At 42.8% G+C, this 22,500-nt stretch overlaps 1 protein-coding gene across 1 annotated transcript in view; it reads right to left on the bottom strand.

Annotated features, from left to right (window-relative positions):
- The window catches only part of LOC132873663 (inositol polyphosphate 5-phosphatase K), a 66,555-nt gene that overhangs the window by 25,941 nt on the left and 18,114 nt on the right, over positions 1-22,500 (bottom strand). The window contains exons 2-5 of the mRNA XM_060909420.1: positions 10,510-11,193; positions 3,427-3,534; positions 3,025-3,133; positions 1,749-1,865 (exon numbers count right to left, since the gene is read on the bottom strand). Of these exons, the coding sequence (XP_060765403.1) occupies positions 1,749-1,865; positions 3,025-3,133; positions 3,427-3,534; positions 10,510-11,189 (1,014 nt within the window). The 5' untranslated portion in view covers positions 11,190-11,193. The remainder of the gene's footprint in view (positions 1-1,748; positions 1,866-3,024; positions 3,134-3,426; positions 3,535-10,509; positions 11,194-22,500) is intronic.

Here is a 22,500-nt window from a genome sequence, read left to right on the forward strand (position 1 = left end):
TCCTGGATGGGGGTGGAGCCATCCTGGAATAGGTCACGCCCATTAGGATAGAAAGGTTTCATTACAGAATAAAGGTGACCAGTTAGAATAACTTTGTATTGATTTTTAATGGCTCTTCCTTCTCTTTTTCTTTAATTTGTCACACCTCTGTGGGTTTTGGGCGAAATATTATCCAAATGTTTGCGTAATTCAAATCTTGAGTTTATATTACACATTCATCAAGGTTTAAAAGTAAGAATCATGATAGAAATTTAATATATAGAGGATATTACACGGTTGCGTGAAGATATGAAGTTTATCTTCGAGTGGTGAATGTATATATTCATGAATCAGCGATGCGAACGAGTGAAAATATTTTCAACACGAGAAGATAAACTTCATATCTTCATGCCACCATGTAATGTTCTTTATATTATATGGACACATCTACAAAAAATGGACGTGCAAGTTATTTCAAAAGAATTTTAATTTTGAACCGGCTGGCCATTTTGACAACGCACGTCTAGTCAGTGGGAAAACACTGGGAGTGACGTCATCGGAGTGAAATATCGGGAGTTATTGTACATAAAGGACACTTTTTCGATGGAATAAAAACATGGGTTCTATTCCCTTCTAGCGGGTTTCATTCATTTGGTTTGATAGCATGCAATATTGTTAGCATATCGCTTATCCTACGTGTGTTACGTCACTCTGCCCAATGGAGAATGAGCGTTGAATATGGTTTACGATATTGCATGGTTGTCAAGACAACATGACGTCACACGTCGGAGACGTAAAACTTCTGCACTAGCAAGCAACTGTGACAATTTGTAAACAAACATGGCCGCCAGGTTTGCTTTGTTAAATACGGAAGATTTTGAGAGAATATTGAAAGAGAAAGATGCATTGAACACCCGAAAGGAATGTATAATAATAATAATAATAATAATATTGGCTGGATTTTTTTCATGGTGTATCAGATATATTACATTCAGCTACTCATCTTCGACTCATCCAGTATCATGCTAGCTGAATGGAATATAACTGATATACAACTCAACGCCAGCCAATATTATTTAAATATGTCACTCAGATCCGCGATGTATTACGTCTGAAAAATGCGAGTTTTTCAGCACGAGAAGATAAACTTCATATCTTCAAACCAATGTGTTATTTTCTTTTTATTATCTCGACACATTCACAAACAAAATGTCCCCAAATTTATCAAAACAATTCATCGATTTCCTCACGAGTGATGTATTGAGATTTATGTCACGGTTTTGGTTCTCCATGTCCTGGATGGAGCTCGTATGAAAAATACAAGTGGTGTATTTCCCCATAAAACACTCATGTCCATATCACATAACACAGTTCAAACACCAGCTGATCAGCCTGATCTGAGAACAGTCCTGGTCTACCTGACAGCCTTCTATAGCACACCATGGTGCAATCTGTGAAAAATTAGGATTGTTCAACCTTCACTGTAGGCTACATGTGCTAGGTTGGCTTTAGTTTGCTTGAACATTCACACTTGAGGAGATCTTGCATGAACACAGCATCAGTCTTGTGGTTGGTGAGGATGAAGTTTACACAAGCTTTACACAACATTAGCCCCACCCACTTTATACTGACAGCAGAAATTCTGTTCAAGTACACAGATGCTATGAGGTCACCAACTAATCAGACTGTGAACTGTAGATTGTTCCCATAAGACCGACACGGAATATAAATCAACTTTAATACAATAATGTCCACGTTCCATGACTCACCCAGCAGCCGCCGAGGCCGGTTCGTGTACTTTGGGTCTGAATCCCACGCAGGAATGGCAAGTGGCGAAACTTGGAGAAAACCATCAGCAAAACGCCCTGCATCCTCTGAGATGCCACCTACAGGATAAAACAGGAACTGCACTCAAATCTCACACATTTGACTATCAGCTCATGTACAACGAGATTGAGTGGAATAACTGTTAGTTATTTTTTTCGCAGTCCAGTTTCCATCAAATCCTGCGCTCTGATTGGCTGGCGAGCGGGTCCGTATTCTACGGTACGGACCCCGGTTATGGACCTCTGGCGACTCGCTCGTTCACAACAACAACAAACAGTAGCATTTTTTGCCAACATTTATTTTCGCATTTCTCAGGAGAATAGCATTAATTTTACATCATGGATAGTGATAACGACAGTCTTCACAGTGAAAGCGAGTTTTACTACCCTGAGGAAGAAGAAATAAAAGAAAACATTTCAGGAGAAAGCTAAAAACCTGTAACTTGCTAACGCCGAGCAAAAACATGGCTGAATCCTGAATGACTAAATTTTGTATAAACAGGGGACTACATAAGCGGCAAAATGTAGTTTTTTTCCTGGCATGGAAGTGCACTTGTATACCGAGGAGGAAGCCATTTGCATTACAGCCGTGAATGAGGATTCAAAATGGCGGCTCGGCTCGGTTTCCCCTTTCGGGCACTCTCGTTTTCTGTTAGAATTTGGTAAAAAATATATATATATTATTCACCAGCTTAAGGTCGGTCCGTATGGTGAAATACCGTGACCTCGGCCTTGAATACTGACCTCGGCCCAGAGGAAATTGAGAAGCCCTGCGAAAGTTTCAAGACACTTTTGAAACTCTCTCGCGAATGACGTTCACAATTTGTCGCAAGCTGTCGCAGCTCAGTGAGATACTGGCTTAACACTGTGTTAACCACAGCAGTTTGGAACAAAAAAAAAAAATCAAACAAGAGTTCATAAACAGATTTCAGTTTCAATTTCATATAAAAGTTTCTGACAGCTAAACAAACAGGGGTGGGTTCCCCAAAAGCATTGTAACATAAAGATCATTGTTAAATGGTAGAGCGAGCATCCCAATGAACACTCTCTCTCCTAGTTAAGATGCTCTTAGTGTTAAGAGGCTTTTGGGAAACCCACCCCAGATTTTTAAAATCTCCATTTAAACCAATGGATTCGGTGTTAGATAAAGTTTCTGGAAGTGGGCTGAGACTTTCAGACCGGACTGCTGAGATTTTTCTAGATGCGTCATGTCACTGACCAGTACGTAACCGAAGCGGCCGAGTGTGTCCATACACAGCTCACTCCACTGGTCTACGAAAAGTGCATCCTTCAGCCTCTTACTGATCATACAGTTCACCTCCTGCAGCCTGATGGAGGGGAAACAGAGAGACAGGATGTAACAAAGAAAGAAATCAGAGCAATGCCTGAGAGTAGTGTTCCACAGAGTCAACAAACCCTGATCCTGCAGGACTTCACTACTCCGGAGAATTTATTTCCAACCCTTCAGGCTAATGCACCTGCTCCCACCAATTTAGAGCTCTTTACAGGTGCATTACATTTTAGAAGTGTATCAGATTAGCGTTGGAAAGTGAAACAAATGTCTCTAGCTGCAGGTTTAGACACGTAGCATGATGTGGTGGGGAATAACAAACCATCTCACCCAACGATAAACATGTCCGTGCTCCCATCACTGACTCCCGGGCTGAACAGCCCACTGATGTCATCAGGTGGCATCGCTGAGCCGACGTTCCACGTGACGATGTGAACCCTACGAACAAGAAAACCATGCTATTAAAGCGTGAACTATTTAAACAATGAGACAAGGAGTCCATTAGCATCAAGAACACCAACATGCTTTTAATGGAGAACCACAAAATAACATATGTGGTTAACAGCAACCAAGTCATTGCTGAGAGAACCACATATTTAACATGAGTGTTACAGTGTGGCTAATAATGAGGGAATCAAACGATTAACTGAAGTACCACATTATCAACAAAAGTGCAATGTCAGTGAGAACATGATGAACAATATTATTAATAAAGAACCACATCTTTAATTAGAGAGCGCTGCCATTAATGGAGAACCACACACAGTTAATGGAGAACCTTTCTTTTATTCATAGAACAATGCCATTAATAAAGGACCACTCTGTTAGTGGGGAACCAAACTGTTAATTAGAGAACAATGTCCTTAAAGAGAACACTCTGTTATTTAGAGAACAATTCCATTCATGGAGAACCATACTGCTAATGGAGAACCACTCCACAGAGAACAATAAGAACATAGAGAACAATGACATTAATGGAGAACCGCATCCTTAATTAGAGAACAATGACATTAATGGAGAACTACATTGTAAATTAGAGAACAATACCCTTAATAGAGAACTGCACCATTAGTTAGAGAACAATGCCCTTAAAGGAACAGTCCACCGTACTTCCATAATGAAATATGCTCTTATCTGAATTGAGACGAGCTGCTCCGTACCTGTCCGAGCTTTGCGCGACCTCCCAGTCAGTCAGACGCAGTCAGACGCGCTGTCACTCCTGTTAGCAATGTAGCTAGGCTCAGTATGGCCAATGGTATTTTTTGGGGCTGTAGTTAGATGCGACCAAACTCTTCCGCGTTTTTCCTGTTTACATAGGTTTATATGACCAGTGATATGAAACAAGTTCAGTTACACAAATTGAAACGTAGCGATTTTCTATGCTATGGAAAGTCCGCACTATAATGACAGGCGTACTAACACCTTCTGCGCGCTTCGGCAGCGCATTGATACGGAGCTCAGATATCAATGCGCTGTTGAAGCGCGCAGAAGCTGTTAGTACGCCTGTCATTATAGTGCGCACTTTCCATAGCATAGAAAATCGCTACGTTTCAATTTGTGTAACTGAACTTGTTTCATATCACTGGTCATATAAACCTATGTAAACAGGAAAAATGCGGAAGAGTTTGGTCGCATCTAACTACAGCCCCAAAAAATACCATTGGCCATACTGAGCCTAGCTACATTGCTAACAGGAGTGACAGCGTGTCTGACTGCGTCTGACTGACTGGGAGGTCGCGCAAAGCTCGGACAGGTACGGAGCAGCTCGTCTCAATTCAGATAAGAGCATATTTCATTATGGAAGTACGGTGGCCTGTTCCTTTAAAGAGAACACCCTGATACTTAAAGAACAATTCCATTCATGGAGAACCATACTGCTAATGGAGAACCATTCCACAGAGAACAATAAGAACATAGAGAACAATGACATTAATGGAGACCCGCATCCTTAATTAGACTACAATGACATTAATGGAGAACTACGTACATTGTTAATTAGAGAACAATGCCTTTAAAGAGAACACTTTGTTATTTAGAGAACAATTTCAATTAAGGGAGAACCATACTGCTAATGGAGAAACACTCCACAGAGAACAATGAGAATAGAGAGAACAATGTCATTAAAGGAGAATCACATCGTTAATCAGAGAACAATGCCATTAATGGAGAACTACACTGTTTATTAGAGAATAATGTCATTAATGGAGAACTACACTCTTTGTTAGTAAAGAATGACATTAATAGCGAACGTGGGAAATTTCACTTTTGTTATTTCTGCCGCTTGCCAGTGGAATAAAATTCAGAATACAATCAAAGTCTGAGGCTCATTAGTCGTTTTTAAATGTGAAAATGATCAAAATTGAGGTTTTTTGGGTTGTTTTTAGAGTACACAGAGTTAACAACACAGGGATAACACTAAATCGGATTAAATCTGTACCAGGACTAATGTCTAATTGTTGGATCTTTGCGTAACCCCAGAATCGCATAGATTTTGGCATAATTTTGCTGACACTATGTCCAACATTTCCCCAGGTACCGTTTTCGAAGGAAGTTTTTATTACCTTGTTGTCAACTTGTAGGGTCTCGCTGAAACTGAAACACTAGTCTCTATAGGGCTTTCCTACTTAATAATAAATGAGTAAATCAATAAAGGAATGAATAATTAATGAAGGAAGCAGGCCATCACAGTCATTACAGTCCATCAGTCCTACAGCATGTTGTGCAAATGCATTGGGACAGTGCCCAGAAAACACTGATATGGGGATGGATGAAGAATAAAGTCGCAACACTACACATATTTACAGCAGTGGTGACATCCAGAGATGAACTAATGGGCTTTTAGTGGTGTGGTGTCTTATGTTTTCTTCTATGACCGGTCCGTTTTATTTCTATACAATAAAACACAACCACAATTCAATACACACATATGTGCTTCTGTAACATTTGGCTACTTGGTGCAACACTTTATTTTCACAGCCGTTGAATCACACTATACTGAAAAGTGTTTACACGTACCAGTCTATAAACTTAAAGTGGGTTTGTAATTAACAGCCGGTCCAAGAGCGTCTCAGTGAAGTGGTCTCAATCTGTTCCGAGTGAAATCTAGCGCAGTTCAATTACAGTGAGAAAGCGATTCGACCCTGAATTGACCTGACATCAACCAAACATGCCGTGTTTTGGCTTGCAGCATTTTTTGTAAATATGAGCTGAGAAACTGAGCCACAAGGTGCAAACTGACCCAAAGCACAGAGCTGTCTGTAGTGTTAGAGAAATGCCACACGTCCTGGAGATTTACTGACGAATTAAAAAAGCAAAAAAAAAAAAAACATCCTGGACTCAATACACAAAATGTTTTAAAGTCATTATTCGTATAATTATATAATCATTTATTCTGTCATTTCTACGCACACTTTTTTTGTTGTTGTATTTCTGACCAATGAATTTTATGCGTATGTTTTTAGCCTTACATGCCGCTCAAGGATTTTTGCTTTTTGCTGTGTTTAATTATGTGCAGGTGTTATAAAAGAGCCATAAATAGCAGGCAGTTCTCAAGAGAAACGTGAGGCTAAGAAAAGGTCATTACTGCTTACTATTCAATAGTGAAACATAATTCATAATTAATTAACCAGTATTCATTAGTAACCCAAGTGTTAAGGCTGCTTAATCCCTGCATAGTTAAATACAAGTAATATAAACCTATTGTAAAGCATTACTGCAAAACATATGAGAAATATCACTGATATGTAACACGAACATGTTTAATTTATTTTCCTTATATGCCTTGCATCATGTGTATAAAGTTGATAGAAACTCACCCTGCTGATCAAAGCCCTACCGTGCTGAAAAATCCAGCTGGGTATGACCAGCTGATAAGTTATTTTCCAACTTCGTAAATACTTGACAAATAAATGAGATTAAGATTTTCTAATTTCCTTTATTGTAGTGTTGTCGTTTTGAAAACATGTCTATGATGTTGTACTAATAGCAGGGCTTTGAACCGGTTCAAGGAACGAAAACGAAAACCGGGAACTTTTTCTATTTCACATGGAACAGAAACGAAACCAGAAACTTTATTATTTTTTATGTTCCGGAACAGAAACGCTTATTAAAATAATGGTAACCGGTTAATACCGGTTTTTATTTCATTCCTCAAAGTTTCCGTAGCCTACAAATAAAAAAAGTCATTCTTCTCCTGCGCAAGTTTCTATGACCCGCTGGGGTTCACTTCCTGTGTGACGTTCGCTGACTGAATGGAGAGAGCGGGAGGGTGGACTATTATCACGTCTCCACATCTTAAATAAGAGGTAAATATTGCAGTCTATCGTTATTCAAAAACGTCAATTTCAAACACGATATCAATATATTTGTCCACGTTAATGAGAGGCTCGCGAACATTAAATGACGTTAACCTCTGTTAGTCTATCAATGCATAGGGCCTGACTAGCCTTTGGTAACACACTAAACGAATTATCTTTCATTTTTGGCACTTTTTCTGTTTGTGTAGATGGGAAGACATACTGAGAATCCAAATCGCCAACATTTGAAATAATAATTGTTTTGAATTATTTCTTGTCTTATTTAATGAAGGTTGTAATAGAATTAGCCTACATTTGGCTTAAGCTGGATGAGACAGAGACATAATTTTATAGCCATTTGTTAAACAGCTGACAGGGAACGTAATTAACCGTTCCGGGAACGAAATTTTTTTGTTCTAACCGGTTCGGGAACGTCTATTTAATGGTGGAACCCAAAACCGGAAACGTTAAAATTCCGTTTCTGTTCGGAACGAACCAATAGGAAAAAAATTCTGGTTCCAAGCCCTGACTAATAGTGATCATTTCAAAACTATTCCCATCTTCCAGTCTGATCAGCTTAAGCTGGTATCTCGTCAAACCTTGCTGGATTAACTAGCAGGGTACTACTTACAACTAAAAATGTTTTGTCATGTTTTGTCATCATGTGCCTGGCAGAGCAGCTCAAGATTATGTGGCACAAGCTGCTGTGTGATATCTGTGAACAGGAACGGAGCCAGTGCAGCTCACTGAGCTCATTCTGTCACTCACAGCCTAGAGACCATAACGGAGACACAGATCAGGGAAATCAGACAGCCTCTGCTCTAATTATTTCAGCCTCTGTGGAGTCGCAGACTCGAGGGAGATGGCATCCCAAAACAACCTTGTCCCAATCCTCAGAGGCGCCAATTAGACTTATACTTTTCAAGCTAAAGCTTGTGGATTTCACTAGTAGAACATCTTTTGTCTCAATATTTAGCCTGACAGTGAAGGAGGTGTGGCCTGCATACCTGTCAGTCACAGTCAAGGAGGTGTGGCCTGCATACCTGCCAATCACAGTCAAGGAGGTGTGGCCTGTGCATCTATCAGTCACAGTCAAGGAGGTGTGGCCTGCGTACCTGTCAGTCAAAGTCAACAAGGTGTGGCCTGCATACCTATCAGTCACAGTCAAGGAGATGTGGCCTGCATACCTGTCAGTCACAGTCAAGGAGGTGTGGCCTGCGTACCTGTCAATCACAGCCAAGGAGGTGTGGCCTGTGTACCTATCAGTCACAGTCAAGGAGGTGTGGCCTGCGTACCTGTCAGTCACAGTCGAGGAGGTGTGGCCTGTGTACCTATCAGTCACAGTCGAGGAGGTGTGGCCTGTGTACCTGTCAGTCACAGTCGAGGAGGTGTGGCCTGCGTACCTGTCAGTCACAGTCGAGGAGTTGTGGCCTGCGTACCTGTCAATCACAGCCGAGAAGGTGTGGCCTGTGTATCTATCAGTCACAGTCAAGGAGATGTGGCCTGCATACCTGTCAGTCACAGTCGAGGAGGTGTGACCTGCATACCTGTCAGTCACAGTCAAGAAAGTGTGGCCTGTGTACCTGTCAGACACAGTCATGGGGGTGTGGCCTACGTACCTCTCAGTCACAGTCAAGGAGGTGTGACCTACGTACTTGTCAGTCACAGTCAAGGAGGTGTGGCCTGTGTACCTGTCAGTCAAAGTCAACAAGGTGTGGCCTGCATACCTATCAGTCACAGTCAAGGAGATGTGGCCTGCATACCTGTCAGTCACAGTCAAGGAGGTGTGGCCTGCGTACCTGTCAATCACATCCAAGGAGGTGTGGCCTGTGTACCTATCAGTCACAGTCAAGGAGGTGTGGCCTGCATACCTGTCAGTCACAGTCGAGGAGGTGTGGCCTGTGTACCTATCAGTCACAGTCGAGGAGGTGTGGCCTGAGTACCTGTCAGTCACAGTCGAGGAGGTGTGGCCTGTGTACCTGTCAGTCACAGTCGAGGAGGTGTGGCCTGTGTACCTGTCAGTCACAGTCGAGGAGGTGTGGCCTGTGTACCTGTCAGTCACAGTCGAGGAGGTGTGGCCTGCGTACCGGTCAGTCACAGTCAAGGAGTTGTGGCCTGCGTACCTGTCAATCACAGCCAAGGAGGTGTGGCCTGTGTATCTATCAGTCACAGTCAAGGAGTTGTGGCCTGCGTACCTGTCAATCACAGCCAAGGAGGTGTGGCCTGTGTATCTATCAGTCACAGTCAAGGAGATGTGGCCTGCATACCTGTCAGTCACAGTCGAGGAGGTGTGGCCTGTGTACCTGTCAGACACAGTCATGGGGGTGTGGCCTACATACCTCTCAGTCACAGTCAAGGAGGTGTGACCTATGTACTTGTCAGTCACAGTCAAGGAGGTGTGGCCTGTGTACCTATCAGTCACAGTCAAGGAGGTGTGGCTTTCATGCCTGTCAGTCATAGTCTAGGAGGTGTGGCCTGCATACCTATCAGTCACAGTTGAGGAGGTGTGGCCTGTGTACCTGTCAATCACAGTCAAAGGGGCATGGCCTGTGTACCTATCACTCACAGTCAATGAGGCATGACCTCTGTATCTGTTTGTGCAATTAGTGGAGCATGGCCTCTCTACCTGCCAATTCCAGTGAAGGAATTGTGGCTTCTGTACTTGTCAATCCCAATGAAGTAGGCATGATCAAAATACCTGTCATTTCCAGTGAAAGAGTCATGGTCTCTCTATCTGTCAGTCCCAATCAAAGAGGCGTGGCCTCTGTACCTGTCAATTCCACTGAAGGAGGCATGTCCTCTCAGTCCTCCAGTCTCACAATGAATTACATCATATCATTTTATATAGAAACAGCTCTAATTGTCGAGATCATATTTGACTGCTGGCTGTTTTAACTGTTTCTTTCATACACTGGATGGTTGATTACGGTCTGTGATGCACACTGCATCACCTGAGAAGGAGAGATGAACGATGCACACCATTAATGCCTTAACTTCAAGGAAAATGCTGCTGTAAAATTGCTATGGCAACACATTCACAAGCACCACAGAAAACTGAGCCAAACTGCTGTTCAAATACTGATCTATATTTATGAATTCTGAAGAGAGGCTTTCTTACTTAAAATCTCCATTTTCGTTGGAGGGCTTCTTGTGTAGAGCTCTTTCTCCAGTGCCAGAACTTTTGGTGATTGGCTCTGGAGTTTGGCTCTGGAGATTGGGTTGTGGAATAGGGATGGACTGAGTGCTAATGTTTGGTTTAGGGAGAAGACTTGACTGTGTATTTGCACTCCGACCAGGCTGTGCAGGAAGACTAGGGAAGGTTAACGAGTTGGTCTTGGCACTGGAGCTAAGCTGGGCGTGATTTGGACCAACAGGGGCATTTGGACTGAGCTGAGCATCCTTGGGGTTAAGTTGAGAATTTTGCGAGCTCTGTGGGCTGCGGCGTCCTTGTAGTGCCTCAGTAGGGGAATGAGATGTAGAGCTTGTCACTGGGATAATGGGTAAAATGGCAGGAGGGTCTACGGTTCTGGGGGATTTGACCCCAGATTTGGCAGTAGGCCTGGGTCGGCTGATGCTAACAGAGCTGGACGTTAAAGAGGTGGACGTTGGGCTTCTACGTTCTTGCAGGGATGTATCTGATGTCTTGACAGTGCTGAGTGCTGGAGGGTTTAGTGTCTTTGTGGTGGGGCAGACTGAAGCCGGAGGGGGCAGGATGGGAACTGAAGATGGGCTAAGCCTTGGTGATCCTGTGGATTGCATCAGGAACGAGCAGCTTTGGCCAGGCTGAGCTGGATCCATCAACCTTTAAAAGAGTACAGGAGAAAAATACTTGAGATTAAACCAATAAATAAAAAAGGAGGCGAAAATCATGAGGCAATATTCCACAAGATACCATATGCCACAATTAAACTTAACAAAGTAACATCACAACAGGAAGTTAGGTAACTATCTAGCATTAGTTAGTTAGCTCAGTAGCCATGTTAGCTTGGGGTTATACTTGATGTGTAACTGAATGCACATGAGGACACAGTGGCAATACAAGCGACGATGTTCACGTCCTCACCTGCATATAATTAAAAGCCATATCCACTAGACCAGGGCTTTTCAAAGTGTGGGGCGCGCCCCCCCCTGGGGGCGCCAGAGTTCTTCAGGGGGGGCGCAACGTGAGAGACAAAATGGATCGGTTTTTAGTACCTAAAGCTACAGTGAGTGAGGAGACAAAGTCTGGGCCAAGCAAAAAAACAGAGCCTCCAGGATGTTGCGATTTGCAACTTCAGCGCAAATTCAACCAATCCCCGCAAATTCAGGGCGGTGTTGCAATTATACCCAATCACCGCAACTTTCCCGCAAATTTGACCAATCGTTGGCGTCGTCTTGAGGTGACGTCGACAAACTACCTTCCGCCTTACTTCCGTGTGTTCAAGAGAAGCAGCATGCGCGTCGTGTTGCCAGATTGGGCGATTTCAAGTGCATTTTGGCAGGTTTTGAACATATTTTGGACTGGAAAACGTCAGCAGTATATGGCAACACTGAAAGTGTGTTATGTTTACAGTGAAGGACTGTGCACTTTATTTTTTTTTACTTAATACAAGAAATTAATGGATGCCAACATTTTTGCCAAAATGGTATTTTATTTTCCATTGTTTAGGCAGCTTCAGCATCATACTGTGAGATTCTGTTCAAATTGTTTTTTTCTTTGAAGCCTGAGCCATTTATTTTATTAGTTTATAATTATTGTTTAATTTAGTCTTCAGGAGAGACTGCCTGCACACAGTACTAGTATTAATAGTTTTTTTTTTCTTACATGAAAGCTGAGGCATTTATATTATATTTTAAGGTAACTTCATGTTGTGCTGTGAGGTTCTCTGCACTTGAACTTTTGAACCAACAGGTGCATTTGGATAAGTAAAGCCTATTTTTCTGCATTTTTGTAGTCCTGGTAATCTTTTATATTGGTAAAGTTGTTTATAGGACCATTTCTCTTTGTTTTTTTAATCAATAGTTTTTCAGTAATAACTTAATATTTAACATATCACTCAGTTTTAATCACAAAAAGAGAAAATCGCAACAATTTCTCGCAACTTTCACTTTCTCCCGCAATATAATCGCAACAAAAACCTAAAAAACACCGCAACTTTCATCGCAATTTTTTTGGAACACCCCCCCCCGCAACATCAGACATTTTAGCCCACAACAATCACAAAAAAGGCCCGCGGAATCCTGGGGGACTGGAAAAAGAAGGAAGTATGACCACGATTATTTAAAGTTTGGATTTTCATGGACTGGATCTGAAGATGCTCCACTGCCACAGTGTGTTGTCTGCCAAGAGGTGCTAGCTAACGATGCTATGGGATGTTTAAAATGTGTAAAACAAGATGTTTTAAAAAGCACAGATGTTTAAAATGTGAAAAAGAAAAAAATAATGTGTACAACAACCATTTTTTAAAAATACGAATGGAACATCAAGTATAGCAACAACAAAAATTGTAAGGGGGGGGCGCTGTTGTTTATATGCTCTCCGAGGGGGGGCTGACTCTCCCACACTTTGAAAACCCCTGCACTAGACAGCACATCAGAGCCAAAACATCCCAGGATTATGTTAACTTGTAAAGTTAAGCGATTTCATGTTAGCTATTCAGGGACACATATGCCGCTTTTCCACTACAAACGCGGCTGAGTCGGGCTGAGCCGTGCCGTGCTGAGTCGAGCTGAGTGGGGCTGTTGGAGTTGCATTTCGACTACAACCGCGCTGAACCGTGCTGGCTGGAAGTGGGTGGACACATTGGGTGGAGTTAGCGAAAGTGGGTGGACGTCACGTGATGTCGTTAAGCAGCGCAAACAGTGACATCAGTGATCTTTTAAGCGGTAGTCTCACAACCCGAATAGTAAACAATAAACATGGAGGACATGGAGTCGTTAGTGTTGCTGGTCTTGGTGCTGTGGCTTGTTGTCACCGACAACGCAGACAGATACTGGCAAGAGCGTATAGATGAGGCGAGGCGCATAAGGCTTCAGAAATTCTCGTAATTCGTAATTCTTCTCCTTCCGGGTTTGCGGTGTTTACAGATCCCAGCGCGCTCGCGGGGCGTATGTGGGCATGTGAGGACACTCCTCCTCACCAATCAGTGCACAGGGGAGTGTCTGCTCACGCCCCCAGCCTCACTCGGCACGGCTTGGCTCGCTTCAGCCCTATTCCAAAACGGTGCGAGTTTTAGGGGCTAAGCAGGGCTGAAGCGAGCTGAGTCGTGCTGGTTTTTGGTAGTCGAAACGCGAGCCGTGTCGGGCTGAAGTGAGCTGAAAAAGGGTAGTGGAAAAGGGCCAATAGTTGCTACTGTAGAGCAACTTGGAGCTCTGTTAATTTCTCTTTCAATCTTTCTGCAATTGCTGTGACTTTGCTAACAATCTGTTATGCAAGGAACAAAATAAATCTTAATAATGCTTCTCAACTTGCTGTTAGGTTCCAGGCTCAGCAAAATACATTTTTCAATACTTCTCCTATCCAAGAGGCACAAATCTAGTTGAATATGTGCATTTAAACTACTTAACAAAGATAAGCCTATGTACACTCACTGGGCCACTTTATTAGGCACACCCATCCACTTGCTGTTTTGTGCAGTTCTCTAATCAGCCGATCCCTTGACAGCTGCACAATGCATCAAATCATGCAGATACAAATCAAGAGCTTCAGTTAATGCTCACTTCAAACATCAGAATGGGGAAAATTGTGATCTCAAAGTGTGACTTTCTTTCACTGTGTTGATTTGAGCCAGATGGACTGGTTTGAGTATTTCAGAAACTGCTGATCTCCTGGGGTTTTCACACACAACAGTCTCTAGAGTTGACACAGAATGGTGCGAAAAACAAAAAAACACTGAGTGAGTGACAGTTCTGTGGGTGGAAACAAATGCCTTGTTGATAAGAGAAGTCAGAGGAAAATGGACAGATTGACTTGAGCTAGGGCGGCACGGTGGTGTAGTGGTTAGCGCTGTCGCCTCACAGCAAGAAGGTCCGGGTTCGAGCCCCGTGGCCGGCGAGGGCCTTTCTGTGCGGAGTTTGCATGTTCTCCCCGTGTCCGCGTGGGTTTCCTCCGGGTGCTCCGGTTTCCCCCACAGTCCAAAGACATGCAGGTTAGGTTAACTGGTGACTCTAAATTGACCGTAGGTGTGAATGTGAGTGTGAATGGTTGTCTGTGTCTGTGTGTCAGCCCTGTGATGACCTGGCGACTTGTCCAGGGTGTACCCCGCCTTTCGCCCGTAGTCAGCTGGGATAGGCTCCAGCTTGCCTGCGACCCTGTAGAACAGGATAAAGCGGCTGAAGATAATGAGATGAGAGACTTGAGCTAGCTACCAGGAAGGATACAGCAAGTCATAGCAACTCTTCACAACCGTGGTGAGCAGAAAAGCATCCCAGCATGCAACAGCAGAAGAACACATTGGGTTCCACTCCTGCAGCCAAGAACAGGAATCTTAGGATTGAGAACAAGTTCCTATTAAAGTGGCCGGTGTGTGTATATTTTTAGTAAGAGAGTGAGAACTAAACTGGTAAAATAAAATAAACAAGAGTGTAAAGTTGCCTGTTTCAACGTTTTATGGATCTTGGAGCAAAAAAATTGTCCATTTCTAGTTCAAGCTGAGAAGCTAGTGATGCATATTTAAATGCATTTCTGTGAAAACAGGTTTCATTTAATGTAATTCATTCTCTTAATCAATCTTCTCATTCTTTTTATGAGTGGAAATGTCAGAAAAGGGCTGATGAAATGGTAGCTGTAATAAAAAAATATGATGTATTTATTTTCATGATAAGGGGATAGAGAAAAGGTGATGAAATTGTGAAGGGTGAAATGAGGGCGAGCTGAGTTAGTATGCTCTTCACACCTCTTCCTTCCTCCGTCTGATGCTGTCTGCAGGACTGTGTGTGTGTGTGTGTGTGTGTGTGTGTGTGTGTGTGTGTGTGTGTGTGTGTGTAGGTTTTGGCTTTCATGTCCCATCTCTGTCCTGGTCAGGACGTCACGGTTGACATCAGCAGGCTTTCAGAACTATTGCTTAGTGAGGATCATCTTCCTCCCTGCAGATGACAGACACTCCCTCGTTCCCTCCCTCCCTCATCTATCCTGCTCTACTTTCACGTTGCCTGGCAACAACTTCCATGGCCCAACAACCTCTACTGGAATGTTGCAATCCCATAATTCCTCATTAAAGACGCCACACTTTTCCTTTGTTGCCGGCACCGACTGAGTGATGCTCACTGACTGATCGTTAAAAGGTCAGATCTAACTGATTAAACCTGTAAAAATGAGTCAAACCTTTTAACAATCTTTACTACGAATCCTGAGTGTAATTTACTCCTATAGTGCATTTCGTCTGCGTCCAGAAAAGTGTCGGAGTGTATGTGAGATAATGCCATCTGTCCATCTGCTAGGTGTGGACAGATCGGCGAGTTTGCGCAGTGGCGTCTTGGGACAGCTCTTCACAAACAGACCGGGTGAGATCACATGCACTGCAGTGTTTGATGAGGACGAAAATGGTGTGAAGTCAAGTGTGGAGGATCACAGTGCTGTTTATTCTCTCCAACAGAAAGGGAAAAAGACAACTAATAACAATGTGCTGTAGGAGGAAAAACAGCTTAGATATAGATACTATCCACAGTAATAATAATAAATTATTATTTTTATCCATCTCATTATCTCTAGCCGCTTTATCCTGTTCTACAGGGTCGCAGGCAAGCTGGAGCCTATCCCAGCTGACTATGGGCGAGACACGGGGTACACCCTGGACAAGTCGCCAGGTCATCGCAGGACTGACACACATGCCCCTTTTCCACCAAAGCAGTTCCAGGGCTGGTTCGGGGCCAGTGCTTAGTTTGGAACCGGGTTTTCTGTTTCCACTGACAAAGAACTGGCTCTGGGGCCAGAAAAACCGGTTCCAGGCTAGCACCAACTCTCTGCTGGGCCAGAGGAAAGAACCGCTTATGTCAGCGGGGGGGGAGGAGTTGTTAAGACCAACAACAATAACAAGACTGCGAAAGATCGCCATTTTTAAGTGATGAGAAGCAGCAGCTGTACAAACGCGAAGTCATCCATTATTATTATTATTGTTGTTGTTGCTGCTGCTGCTTCTTCCACGTTGTTTTTGCTTCGATATTCGCGCCAAGATTTATGCAAACGTAGCGACGTAACTGACGTATACAGCGACGTAACTGACGTATACAACAACGTAATGACGTGGCTTCCCTTAGCACCGCGAGCTATGGAAAAGCAAACTGGTTCTCAGCTGGCTCGCAAGTTGAACGAGTTGTGAACCAGCACCAGCACCGAACCAGCCCTGGAACTGATTTGGTGGAAAAGGGGTAACAGAGACAAACAACCATTCACACTCACTTTAGAACCACCAATTAACCTAACCTGCAAGTCTTTGGACTGTGGGGGAAACCGGAGCAAACCCATGCGGACACGGCACAGGGAGAACATGCAAACTCTACACAGAAAGGCCCTCGTCAGCCACTGGGCTCGAACCCAGGACCTTCTTGCTGTGAGGCGACAGCGCTAACCACTACACCACCGTGCTGCCTATTTTTTTTTTTCTTCAAATGGAAATAATAAAAATGAAGTGAAAAGAAAATGCACGGCCAATTCTTACAAGATATGGATGAACACACAGATAAGGAAAAGACATAGGAGTGGGTAAAGAAAAGTGACCTGAAAGTGAGTACAGAGGTCTTGGTATTTGCTGCACAGGAACAGGTGCTAAGAACGAATTACATTAAAAACAAAATCGACAAAACATCTGTGTCTCCGCTTTTTAGATTATGTGGTGCAAAAGGATAAAAATGTCATCTGCAAAGCGAATGTTCAAAGTTGGCACGACGAGAATATAAAAGGCGGCATGATAATGCAGAAGGGCGGCACGGTGGTGCAGTTGGTTAGCACTGGCGCCTCACGGCAAGAAGGCTCTGGGTTCGAGCCCAGTAGCCGACGAAGGCCTTTCTGTGTGGAGTTTGTATGTTCTCCGGGTGCTCCAGTTTCCCCCAAAGACATACGGCTACTCTGTGTGTGTGTGAATGACTGAGAGGAGAAAACCTCTATAATAATCCAGTAGAAGGCAATGGGAAACCACTAATGTACCGTAATTCTTTCCTAGAGATTTTGATGGCTGAAGCCATCAGAGTGGTGACGTCATTGTAGTGATATGCCAGATAGATAGATAGATAGATAGATAGAGATAATGTAGCAAGAATAGTTCATTGGAGATTATGTAAGAAATACAACCCCGAGTGTTCCCATGTATGGTATGCGCATGCGCCAGATGGTTGTATGGACAATGAACATGCAAAGATACAGTTGGATATGAATATCCAGTGCGATAACATGATAGAAGCTAGACAACCAGACATAGTGCTTGTAGATAAGCTAGATAATAAATGCGACATTGTAGATAAAACTTGCCTTGGTGATCACCAGGTACATGAAAAAGAACTTGAAAAGGTTGGAAGGTATCAAGATCTGTGCTGAGAAATCTCTAGACTATGGAAAATAAGGAACATTGTTGTAGTCCCAGTAGTGATTGGGGCTTTAGGCTCAGTGACGAAAGCCCTTGAAAAATGGCTGGATAAGTTGGAATTGAAGATTGATGTAACTCTCCTGCAGAAGACAACTTTGTTAGGCACAGCCAAGATATTAAAGGTCCCATGGTATGAAATTTTCACTTTCTGAGGTTTTTTAACGTTAAAATGAGTTCCTCTGACCTTCTTAAGTCACCCTAGTGGCTAGAAATTTCATAATGTGTAAACCAAACTATGCCCAACATTTGAGAATGGCGCGTCAAAACGGCGCGTTGATAAACTCTTCCCTTGCCTACGACAGCAAGGGAGATGATCCCCACGCCCCCCCTCTGGATTCCCACCCACTGTATGAATTGCCAGCCCAGCTCAAAAGTTGCCACCAAACATGGAAGTTGCGCTGTACATGGATGTGACAACACAGAAAGGAGTCTGTTTTTACTGCCGGCGGGAGAGCCCCTGAAGACGCAGTGGCTTAATTTTATTTACTCCAATAATACGCCGTCGAGTCTACCTAAGACGGTGTATGTTTGTCGGAAGCATTTTCCTGATGAATGTTTCCACAACTTGGGACAGTACAGGGCAGGTTTTGCACATCAACTGTCACTGAAGCCTGGGTCCGTACCAAGCATCCCTGCCGCATCAGCCACAAACACCGAACAAGTAAGTTTATAACTGTTAAGTCGTTTTGCCGTGTTTTAAAATCGGTGCCATGTTAGCCTTGCAATGGCTACATTAGCTGTGCAGCTAACCGCTTCCTGCAGTTAGCCAGGTACTCTGTGCTACAAAACCAAAAAGCATGCAGCATGCTCTGTTATAATAGCCAATCAAAACAGTTTTTACAAAGACACCCACATTCTTTTTTTTAAGTCACTCGTTCATTTTCTTTGTTTGTTTGTTCAGTAAAAACCCAAACATTTGTTGAATTTATTTTATTTCCTCGCGTCGCACCTTAATGACGTCAGCGCGCGGTATTTTTCCCTTCGCGGTTTGTTCCTTCTCTCTCGCCATAGTAAGACACCCACAGCCGCTTGTTCTGACCCACTGGAGGTAGTGTCACAGTGCTGTTAGCCAATCAGAGGTAACACGTTTACATGTCATGAATATTAATGATAAGACCCGCCCCCACCCTCTACCCTACCCCGCCTCCTGCTTCTCATTAGCAAAACGACGCACTGGGAAAAGCGCTGAAATGGGGCTTTCTCCCAGGAGGCTATATCTATGTGCCGAGGGTTCATTTCGAGAAAGGCTGCGGATATAACATCCGGAAACCTCCACGAGCCCGTTTAAAGCATCAACAAACCACCATGCCATGGGACCTTTAAGGAAGGTGCTTGAAACCTAAGTGGTGAAAGACTCAGTGGACCTTTGGTTGTGGCCTGATCCTTTGGGTGAATTATCAGTAAAAGATCTGCCAGTATTTAAGTATCTTAAAGTGCATATCCTGGACCAAATTAGTTTTTTTTTTTATATATGAAAGAATGTCCCTTTACACACTCATCCAGAAGGGTAATTTTGCACAAGGCCATCTGTCTACAGCAGAAAAAAATAAAATAACAAAACGCGTCTGGAAAAATCCCAAGGGAGTCTGGAGCCAGATTCGTGACGTCACCTGCGGAAGCGCCAGCAGGCTGCGAGAGCTTGCACGGTTTCAGTGCACAGCCTGTGTAGACCAAGTTTAGCAGCTAGCGATTTTGCATTGAAATATGGAATTGTCACCTGAGCGCAATGTGGGAAACGATGAGTACTAATCCCATCAAGATTGGTGTTGCTACACCCTCCAACAATACATCTGTTAACCATTTTAATAATTACGCAATAATGTTGAAGAAATTTGCAGAAAACCACCAGGTCGTTTTCTCATAAGCAAACCAGCGCTGACGTAGGATTCAGAAGGAGGCGTCCCGCACGCGACGTCATGGAAATCAATGTTTCCCGGGAAATCCAAATGCCAAGTTTTTTCAGAGGCGGACCAATTCGCCTCAAATGGCTTGATTTCAACTGAATTTTTCTGGTATTGCGCAAGGTAAAAAAAAATTGTACAAAATGCAAAATGTGACAGATATTTGACCAAAGTTTAATATAAAATAGGAGAATTACATTGATCTTGCTCCTGAATTTACCCGTGATATGCACTTTAAGTATTTAATAATAATAAAGACAAAGAAGATTCGACACCCCCTAAAAATAGAATAGTATAAAAACCTCTAAAAATTCCAATACAAGTTTGGTAGAAATAGTAATTTCTCTCAAATTCAAACAATTTCTAATCTAAAAAAAAAGTGCAGAAACGACATCAGGTATCGGCTGTAAGGGTGCCAATAAAACATACTGAATATGTTATTAATGTTATTTAGTATAAATATGCAGGTGATTATAGAAAATTGTGTGCGCTGATTGATTGAGAAACTATCGATTTCTCGATAATCACCTCGAGCGACTCGGCAAAATGGCGGCCAATCGCTTCGTCACCGTAAGTGAGGAAGAATTACAGATTATGAATGAAAATGCTGTTCCTAAAAGCACTAAAGATGCTACGAAGTTTGATCTAAAACTATTCAAAGGTAAGGTGGAATTGTGATTTATTCTACCGATTTAAAAAGAAAGTATTTTACGTGAGTCGGTGTAGATAAGTGACAAGTCTGTGCCGCGCCGTTATTACATTTGCGTGCTGTTTTTGAAGTTTTTAATCCAAATTTTTTAAAAATAATCTGTGTATTTACAGTAAAACAATTATCCACCGAGGCTCAGTGAATAATGGTGAATAATAACCTCGACTTCATCTCAGTTATTATTCACCGATATTCACTTCACCTTCAGCGAATCATAATCCCACCTTACCTTTGAATAGTTTTAGATCAAACTTCGTAGCATCTTTAGTGCTTTTGGGAAAAGCATTTTCGTTCATAATCCGTTTTGCTGACATTCACTAATAAAGCCAGTAATTACGGAGCTGACTCTCGTGCTATATACATACACGCACTCACGTGAGTATTTGTATCAGGGCTGGATTGCTTTCAGATCTGATATGACATGTTCTCAATCTGCTCCACTGTTTTATGTGACGATTAACTCAACATGATCTTTCACACAAAATTAAGATGGAAATTCTCTATTACACTTGTAACTTTCCATCAAATTTAACAGAATCAGCTCGGATATCTGATATCAGCTGTCGATGCTCAGCGCTCTGATCCCTGTATCATATTGAGAATGGAAACTGGAACAATGTGACTATGATGAACGATCACCCTGGTGTCTGGTTCGCCTCTGTTTCTCTACTCACCACAAAAGCTCAGCGACCTCTTCTTGATTCTTGATATTCTCATCCTTCTATGTTTCTATGACAGAAGACTGAGGTACAGCTCTGTCGCCTCTTTTTAATGTTAGTTTCGTTCCCAGATTTCTGTTTGCATTTAAAACATTTGACTGACATTTTGCACTTATCTGATCCTAGCTTATATGCAAAGACATAAAAACGCAATTATGAAAAAAAAATCAATGTCAATAAGAGCAGGGATGTATGCCAATGTAAAATGTCCATCCATCCATCCATCCATCCATTATCTGCAGCTGCTTATCCTGTTCTACAGGATCGCAGGTGAGCTGGAGCCTATCCCAGCTGACTACGGGCGAAAGGCGGGGTACACCCTGGACAAGTCGCCAGGTCATCACAGGGCTGACACATAGACACAGACAACCATTCACACTCACATTCACACCTACGGTCAATTTAGAGTCACCAGTTAACCTAACCTGCATGTCTTTGGACTGTGGAGGAAACCCACGCGGACACGGGGAGAACATGCAAACTGCACACAGAAAGGCCCTCGCCGGCCACGGGGCTCGAACCCAGGACCTTTTTGCTGTGAGGCAACAGTGCTAACCACTACACCACCATGCCGCCCCAATGTAAAATACATACAGTATATTACACTACCGTTCAAAAGTTTGGGGTCACTTTGAAATGTCCTTATTTTTGAAAGAAAAGCACTGTTCTTTTCAATGAAGATCACTTTAAACTAATCAGAAATCCACTCTATACATTGCTAATGTGGTAAATGACTATTCTAGCTGCAAATGTCTGGTTTTTGGTGCAATATCTCCATAGGTGTATAGAGGCCCATTTCCAGCAACTCTCACTCCAGTGTTCTAATGGTACAATGTGTTTGCTCATTGCCTCAGAAGGCTAATGGATGATTAGAAAACCCTTGTACAATCATGTTAGCGCAGCTGAAAACAGTTTAGCTCTTTAGAGAAGCTATAAAACTGACCTTCCTTTGAGCAGATTGAGTTTCTGGAACATCACATTTGTGGGGTCGATTAAATGCTCAAAATGGCCAGAAAAATGTCTTGACCGTATTTTCTATTCATTTTACAACTTATGGTGGTAAATAAAAGTGTGACTTTTCATGGAAAACACAAAATTGTCTGGGTGACCCCAAACTTTTGAACGGTAGTGTATATGTTTGATGGTTTTGTCACTTAGGAATCAAGACTAACGGGCTGGAACAGTTGGCTCGGTGTCTGATAATTCCCTGTTGAATGATTAGTC

The sequence above is a fragment of the Neoarius graeffei genome, chromosome 25 (assembly GCF_027579695.1).
Source record: "Neoarius graeffei isolate fNeoGra1 chromosome 25, fNeoGra1.pri, whole genome shotgun sequence".
Lineage (NCBI taxonomy): Eukaryota > Metazoa > Chordata > Actinopteri > Siluriformes > Ariidae > Neoarius > Neoarius graeffei.